Source organism: Pteropus alecto, unplaced genomic scaffold, assembly GCF_000325575.1.
Source record: "Pteropus alecto unplaced genomic scaffold, ASM32557v1 scaffold339, whole genome shotgun sequence".
NCBI lineage: Eukaryota > Metazoa > Chordata > Mammalia > Chiroptera > Pteropodidae > Pteropus > Pteropus alecto.
Window position 1 is genome coordinate 129156 of NW_006442509.1, and position 7966 is coordinate 137121.

General features: G+C 60.9%; 1 protein-coding gene across 1 annotated transcript in view; it reads left to right on the forward strand.

The window, feature by feature from the left end:
• AGPAT3 (1-acylglycerol-3-phosphate O-acyltransferase 3) overlaps positions 1 to 7966 on the forward strand; it is a 72735-nt gene that overhangs the window by 49563 nt on the left and 15206 nt on the right. The window contains exon 3 of the mRNA XM_015597638.2: positions 4612 to 4838. Coding sequence (XP_015453124.1) covers positions 4661 to 4838 — 178 coding nt within the window. The 5' untranslated portion in view covers positions 4612 to 4660. The remainder of the gene's footprint in view (positions 1 to 4611; positions 4839 to 7966) is intronic.

Here is a 7966-nt window from a genome sequence, read left to right on the forward strand (position 1 = left end):
ATACAGACAGCGTCTGCTCCCTGTGCCCTCACGTGGCTGTCCCTGCGTGTGGTCTGCCCTGACCTCTTATGAGGACACCCGTCATATGGCATAAGGGCCACCCTAACGGCCTAAGTTAACTTGATTACGTTTGTAAAGGCCGTATTTTCACATACAGCTACATCCTGAGGTGCTGAGGTTAAGACCCTTACATATCTTTCTGGGGGACACAGTTCCTGTAACGAGGTGCCGGAGTCGGGTCTGAGAGCAGAGCCCACCAGGCAGGCCGGGCCCCTACGTGATGGTGCTGAGCTGGGCCACGGGGCTCCCAGCTCCAGCTCTCCCGTCGCCTCTGGGTCCAGAGCAGGACCAGCAGGTGACAGGAGCCACAGGCTTAGAATGAGCAGCAGAAGCACCTGGAGGGACCAAGCATCAGAACCCCCGGGGTTAGCATTTCTCGGGGCGCTCAGCTAGGAGGGGGCTCTGGTTCGAGTCCCTAGTCCTTCCCGCCCCACTGGGAATCTGCCTGGCTTACGCAAGCCATGTCTCTGTGTGGTGGCTGGTACAGGAGTCCCCTGGGAGACTTACCACCGTAGAACTATTTTTAGTACAGCCTCACTGAGAAACCTGCCTCACTCCCTGTCTCTGATTGGCCAGCAGCCTGTCCCTTTTGTCCCAGAGGCGGTGACAGCACCCTGTATGTCCCCTTGCGGAGGAGGAGTGTGCAGCTTGTCTGCTGTCTTGAGAAAATGGGGTCCTGGTGGCTTGTAGCGGGGCCACGAAACCCAGGAGGCAGCCGTACCCCGCCCTCCCGGGGCCGGGCTGTGCAGATGCCAGGCTCCTGGAACCTGTTACCTGCTGCAGCGACTGAGAAGCCGACTCAGGTGTCCTCGCCCCCTGCACGAGGCATCTGAGCACGTGAATGGTGTGGGCGCCGGCCCGCCTTTCGGTTCTGGCGGCCCTAGAGGCAGGCGGAGAACTGGGGTCTAGGCCTTTTCTCAAGGGGACCCTCGTCTTCATGTCCAGACGCAGGAGTCAGGAGCAGCTCGTGGCCCAGGCCTCGCTGTGGCCTCCCTGTCCTGAGCTGCAGGCCCCACGGCCTCTCGACCCTCTGTCCTCAGTTTCCCGTCTAAGACATGTGGAGCTTTAGGGCCATAGAGCCTGCAGTGCTGGAGTTTTGACGTCATAATCATCAGGAAAATACCAATTAGCATCCCTGTGTGCTGCCACCTTATGCTAGATTGGACCAAAATTAAGTTCAGCCGAGAGTGTCATCTGCCGCTGGCGGCTCCCCGTTGGAGGCGGTTTAGCTGGTCTGGGAGAGTTCGGATGGGCTCGAGTCCAGGGACCGTCCCGACCGCGTGCAGAAGCCCTGGCAGCTCACGATTGCGGCAGAGACTGTTCCTGGGCGACCCCGGCGCCCTGTGGGGCAGTCTCCCACTGGCCCCTCCCCAGCAGCAAACATGAGCCGTAGCGACCCGTGGCACGTGGAGGGATTTTAGAAATAAGATTGAGCAAAAACAGAAAATCGCAGAGGAGTGAAGTTTGAAAAGTAAGGCATGACAGGCTCTGGCCTGGGGCGTAATCAAGCTTTAAGGAACAATAGTTACCTTGGGGCGGTGGGGGGCGGGGGAGGAGCCTTGGGCGTTTGCTCCCGTCAGGCTCCGTAATTTATGCGTGGGATCCACCCTTTTATACTAGAATGCGTTGCATGTTCCCTAAAACGCGCGCCCTCCGGCCTCGGGAAGGGCCGTGTCTGCGTTGCTGCCGTTTTGAGCGGTCATTTGTGTCTTTCCTTTGAAATTGTTGTAAGGGGTACGTGGGCCAGCGCTCTTGGGGGCTGCTGAGTCAAGGCCTTCCTGCTCTCCCGCTCTGACGGCCCTGGGGCCTTGGGGAGAGGCTGGTGAGGACATGGGCCGAGTGGGGAGCAGAGCGTCTTCCTGTCACTGCCCCGTGCAGGGGGAGGCAGGCGGGCCCGCCGGAGTCTGAGGCCTGAGAAGTTGGCACGTGTGGCCTGCCGTCACAGCCAGGTGTTGGGCTGAGAGGCGGTGACGTCTGAGCCCGGGGCTGGCACTGGGTGCGCATGGGGGGCGGGCTGGCGGGTTGGACCCCTGAACTGCAGCCGCTGACCTTCCCTATCGGGGCGGCCCATGTCTGCCGCATGGACCACACTGCGGGGTGGTCCCCGGCAGGGGAGCGTGCGGCCTCTGTGACGGGAGCCCAGCGGGTGGCGGACGGCGGGCAGTGCGTCTCAGGCGCGTCACTCCTCCTCTGCCTGCACGTTGCCACTCAGCACACGTCGGTCACTGTGGCTCCCAGGGGTGACACAGGAGCATGTGACCCAGCAGAGACGCATGGCCAAGGGCGGCCGACACCACACGTGGGAGCCGTGACCAAGCCTGGGCCTCACTTGTTTCTGGGCGGACGGGCGGGTGGACAGGCGGTGAGTCGCCCAGGCGCCGGTGGTCATTGCAGGGCTCCAGGCCCAGGCCAGCCCCACGCCACAGTCAGCAGCCCTCGTCAGGGCTCCCACGTGGCCCCGGGGGCTCCGGCCATGGGGGCCACTGGACGGGAGCGCTCAGGCTGCGGTGGGTTCTGTGGTGACTTTCCAGATTCAGGGGACAGACCAGGGCCGGGATGGCAGCTCAGTGGGTTTCTGAGGGAGAGCCCGGGGCCCACCGCAGGGTTGCACGGGGAGCTCCCTGTGGGCAGAGGCTGGGCCCAGCAGGCAGGCGTGCGGGGCTGGGCTGTCAGGCTCTGAGAAAAGAGGCTGATCTGGTGTCCGGAAGCCGAGAGGTGGTGCCGGGGGCCAGGATTGGGGGGCCGGGCGGCCGGGTGGGGCCGATGGAAGTTCCTTGTCCTGACTGCAGCAGTGGCTTCAGGTGTCACAGTGCACACTCAGCGAGGGCGTCTGAACTGTGTGTGAATTACAGCTCAATGCAGCTGGCTTTAAGGCAGGTTCTTGTACCTCGCGCCCAGTGATGGAGGTCTGCGTGGAACCTGGGGTCAGCTTCGAAAAGCAGCACAGCCGATGTGCCAGCCTTGGAGCTGGCTTCCGGGGACCCCGTTTATTCTGGCCCATGTGTTGAAGCCATGTGCCTGACCTGGGGTGGTCAGTGAGGCTTTGGGGTGCAGAGAGCCTGCCGGCTGCCAGGCCAGGAGTCAGGTGGTGGCGATGGCATTGGGTCTGGTCAAAGCCATCATCCCTGGAGTCAGAAGGAAGCCGGCCTCTGGCCTGGCCAGCGTCTTGGAGACTCTGCTTTACGGAGCGGCCCAGGCCCCGGCAGGCCCCTCGGAGGCCGGGAGGACTCGGGTGTCACCGCCGGCCCTGCTGCCGCTCACCATGTGGCCCGAACACTCCACTCACCCCCGCTGGGCTTCCGTGAGCTTCCCCAGCAACTAGGGCAGAGTGGTGTCCACTCGGTGTGGGCGAGACCAGCGGCGGGTGCGCAGGACGGAGCCCGCACCTGGAAGTGTCGCTGCTGCCCCGTCACATTCACAGTGCCCTGTTAGCAGCACCAGCTCTTAGAGTGACGGACCCGTTTTCTCACGCTGCGTGACAAACGGCCCCCCACAGGGGCTCGGACAGCACTGCGCCGTCCTCGCCCCCGCCTCCCCGGGGTCACCACGTCGGGCATGAGCAGCTGCTGGGTCCGTGTCGCTGGGCTGTGGGCTCCCGCAGGCTCCGTGTCCCCGGTGGCTCATCGGCACGAGGGTGTCCTGCTTGAGCGTCCTCCCACGGTGCTGACCTCCCCCAGAGCCAGCCACGCGAGGGGCCCTCGGAAGCCACGCCGCAGTGTGCGTGGTGTGGTCGGCTCGTCCGCCAGGCGCCGGGCTGCGAGGCCGAGCGTCCTGTGCAGCTGTCTCCAGGGCCAGCCCCAGCCCCACCCCAAAGAACTGGGTCGCAGGGCTCACGGCTGGTGGCCTCCGCGATGTCACGTGCCAGCTCTGAGCTCGCCAGGGGTTGAATTCGGCTTCCGTGTCCCCTCGCGAGCGGGGCTGTCCTGCCCGGCAGCTCCCAGAGCGGGTTCAGCCTCGAAGCCCAGCTCTGGCCTTCGCTTCTTGCTTTGGGACTGAGAAATGCGTTTAGAAGCGAAGGGCAGAAATACTGGTTCTTGGGGAAGTTGTGCTTTTGTGTTAGAAACCAAAACAAAAGCTTTTTAGCTTAAGAGATTTCATGTGCAGCTTTAATCTTTTGAATAAGACACTAAAACATTTGTAATCACACTAAAGCCTTTAGAAATAATCACTTAATATTTGGGCGCGTTTCTTCTAATCCTTTCTTTCTTTCCTTATATGCATAAATGTGTACATGGTGTGGTGTGTACGTGTGTCTGGTGTGACTGTGCATGTCACACCTGTGAATGATGTGTGTGTCAGGCCACCTGTACGTCACCTGTGGGAGGAAGGCTCCTGCCTGTGTGTGAGTGAGCTCCGTGCCCTCGGGCACTGCGGCTCTGGGCCCTGGTGTGAGAACCATGTGTTTCTCTTCTGCCCACAGCCCTGGCCCCTGGGCCTTGGCGCAGCTCCTGACCGCTGGCCCCTGACTCCTGGGCCTTGGTGTAGCTCCTGACCGCTGTCCCCTGGCCCCTGGGCCTTGGCGCAGCTCCTGACCGCTGTCCCTGCCCTCAGGACGGCTGTTCTCAGTGAAGGACCTTGCACTCGCTACTGAGTAGCGACCATGGGCCTGCTCGCCTTCCTGAAGACCCAGTTTGTCGTGCACCTCCTCATCGGCTTCGTCTTCGTGGTGAGCGGGCTGATCATCAACTTCATCCAGCTATGCACACTCGTCCTCTGGCCCGTGAACAAGCAGCTTTACCGCCGGCTCAACTGCCGCCTGGCCTACTCCCTCTGGAGCCGTGAGTACCGCCCGCGCCCCGCATGCTGGGGCTGTGCATGGTGACGGGGGGCGGTCGGGAGGGCCCGTGGCTCACCCCGCACGGGGGCCCGCGAGAAGGTGCTCGACCCAAGACGCTCCGCCTGGGGGAGCCGCGTGCCGTCCCCACAGTGGGCGCTGGCCCCGCAGAGACGGCGGTGTCTGGTGGTTTAGCGTGGGGCCGGGGTTTGGGCAGCAGCCGCAAACTGGGTCCTCCATGACCAGCCCGAACGGCTGCCAGTACACGGCCAGTCGGTCCCCTTCCCTGTACCCCTGCTGCCCCACACCAGAGTGTCGCGAAGCACCCTCAGGTGGCCTGTCACTTCACCCGTCAATAGTTCGGCATCTGTCTCTGATGGACAAGGACTCTCGCATGTGTCTGTCACTATATGCGCTGTGTCTGTGTGGGTCTGCGAATGAAAGCCGCCCTCACCTGCCGGGCAGAGCAAATGGGGACGGTGACGCCGCTGTTCGCAGAGGTGAGCGCTCACGCCGTGGCTGGGGACCAGGCACCTCTCTGGAGGGCGCTTTGCCAGTGGCTGGCGGCAACCTGAACGGTTGTCTTTTTTGACCCAATTATTCCACAAAATGAGCGTGTAACCTAGTGAGACGTGCGCTGAAGCACAGACGTGCCCAGATGTTTCCCTGTCAGCGTCACACGCACCGCCTGTCACACGTGTCTGTGTGAGGGGCCCCCATGCAGCCACTGGGAAAACGAGGTGGCCCCTCCTCACTGACGGGACCCATCCCCAAAGACACCCGAGGGAGAGTGGACGGCGTCAGCGAGTGCCTGGTGTGGCACCGTTGGCTCGTTTCCAAAGGCAGAGAGCGTGTGCCGTGTCCGCACGCGCGTGTGGCCGGCGTGCACAGACAATGCCGAGGGACGAACGTGGCTGTCCAGCGCGCAGAGGGACAGCCCGTGGTGCTGCTCACACTTCTCGGCACAAGGACAAGTTTCTTTTGCAATAGAGAAAAAATAAATATATTTTATGTCACACGGGAAATGGCTCCCCGTCACCCTTCCCAGGTGAGCAGCAGGTGAGAGCCGCGCCGAGGGCCCGGCTGGTGTCGGCGTGTTCCGTTACGTTATATCGTGTATCGTATTATGTCACGTTAATTATACTAATTACATTGCATCACACTATAGCGTATGTCATCGCATTATATCACGTTACATCACGTAGAACATAACACGATATGATATGACACGTGTGCCAGTGTGCACGCGAGCTCCTGCTGCCTCTGCAGAGACCGGCGAGCCAGCCCTTCGCCTTAAACATGTAACAGCTTCAGTTCCCAGGGGTTTTTTTCTTCCCTAAATAAAAGGCTGCTTTTCGCATGGGAGGGGAGTGAGAATTAGGTATCCTGTAACATAACGCGCGCAAGTGAGTGATTTGTGAGTCTAACTGGGTAAGAGGGATGCAGACCGAAGGGCACACGCTAGTTAACAAGCCCTAAGGTGCAGACCCCACTCCCAGCAGCATCCTGAAGTCGAAACCCTGCAAACAGCTGCCCGTGGAGAAAGCCAGCCTCAGGTGCACGGCTGGGTTTGCCGAGAGGAAAGGGACCCTCCCGGCCCACGCGAGTGAGTGATTTGTGAGTCTAACTGGGTGAGAGGGATGCAGACCGAAGGGCACACGCTAGTTAACAAGCCCTAAGGTGCAGACCCCACTCCCAGCAGCATCCTGAAGTCGAAACCCTGCAAACAGCTGCCCGTGGAGAAAGCCAGCCTCAGGTGCACGGCTGGGTTTGCCGAGAGGAAAGGGACCCTCCCGGCCCCGGCCCTGCCCCTTTGGCAAAGGGGGGACGAAATGGCGTGCAAAGCCCTTCCCGCCCCGGGGCCGGCAGTAAGACAGGCGACTGGACCTAAACGCAGAATCCTCGGAGGCCGCTGGCGTGGAGCAGGTCACAGCACCCAGGGGGTTGGCACAGACAGACAAATACGCTCTGGCGACAGTACCTCTGATATGGGCCCAAAGAATCCCACGGATTAAGACAAATGAAATACGAACTCACAGTCAGAGAACGAGAAATGCGCAACCATAGATTTAGACACGAGATGACCAGACGACCAGACTTGAAAAAGAACCAAAGAACTTCCATAAACAGAAATTGTAATTGTAGAATTTCTTTTAAAGTAAAACTTAGTGAATTTTACATCAGATTAGACAGCCAGCGAGGGAACAGGTGAGCTAGACGCGAATGCGAAGAAATCACGCGGCGTGTGCGAGACTTAGAGAAAACACGAAACGGGGGTGAAAAGCCGCCCGGGGGGCGTGGGGGGCGCGGACCGGCCTCGCACTCCTGCCTCGGAGGAGAGGCTAAGTCGAAGCGCCGCGGCCGAGAACCTCCTGAGCTGATGGAAACCACGGCTCTGGGGCTCCAGGAAATGTACGCCGCGCAGGTGGGTAAACAGGAATCCACACTCAGGCCCGTCGCCGTGAAATCACCAACCGTCCCAGACAAAAGTACCCAGAGAGCAGCCTGGGGGCCCGCGGAGAATGACAGGCGGGCTGCCGGCGCCTCGGCGCAGCCGGAGCCGGAGCCGGAGCCGGAGCGGGGGGTCCCTCCAGCCTCGCGGGGAAAGTGACCCTCAGCCCGGAACTCTGTATCCAGCAAGGCGACCTCCCAGGTGAGCACGAGAGAAACGGTCCAGTTAACAAAGGCGGGGACGATCAGATCTTCAGCAAGAACAGAGGCTGCCATGCCGTGTGGTCGGGGTCCATGTGGCACAGAAGCACGGCAGCCAGAGAATCGCTCAGTGGTCGATGCAAAGTCACATGAAATGGGGGCGGCCGGTTCGCGAGGCCGAAGCAGACAGGACGGCAGCCCTGGGCAGCCGCGTGGCAGGGGCGGGCGCCCCCAGGCCAGACCGTGTCCTTCTCGGGTTTGTTGGGGAGAGCGTGGACGTGGTTGGCTAAGTGTAGGGGGGAGCAGAGGATGCACACACGACCCCAAGCGGTTAGAAAAAGATGCATTAGAAAAGCAGAGGCAGGTTCATTTTTCTAAAAATGCAAGAAAGAAAGCATAAAAATAAGAAAAATAAGAAAAGTAAATAAGTAGAAGAAAGATGTGGGAGCTGAGAAGACTAATGCACAGCCCCCCCCCGCC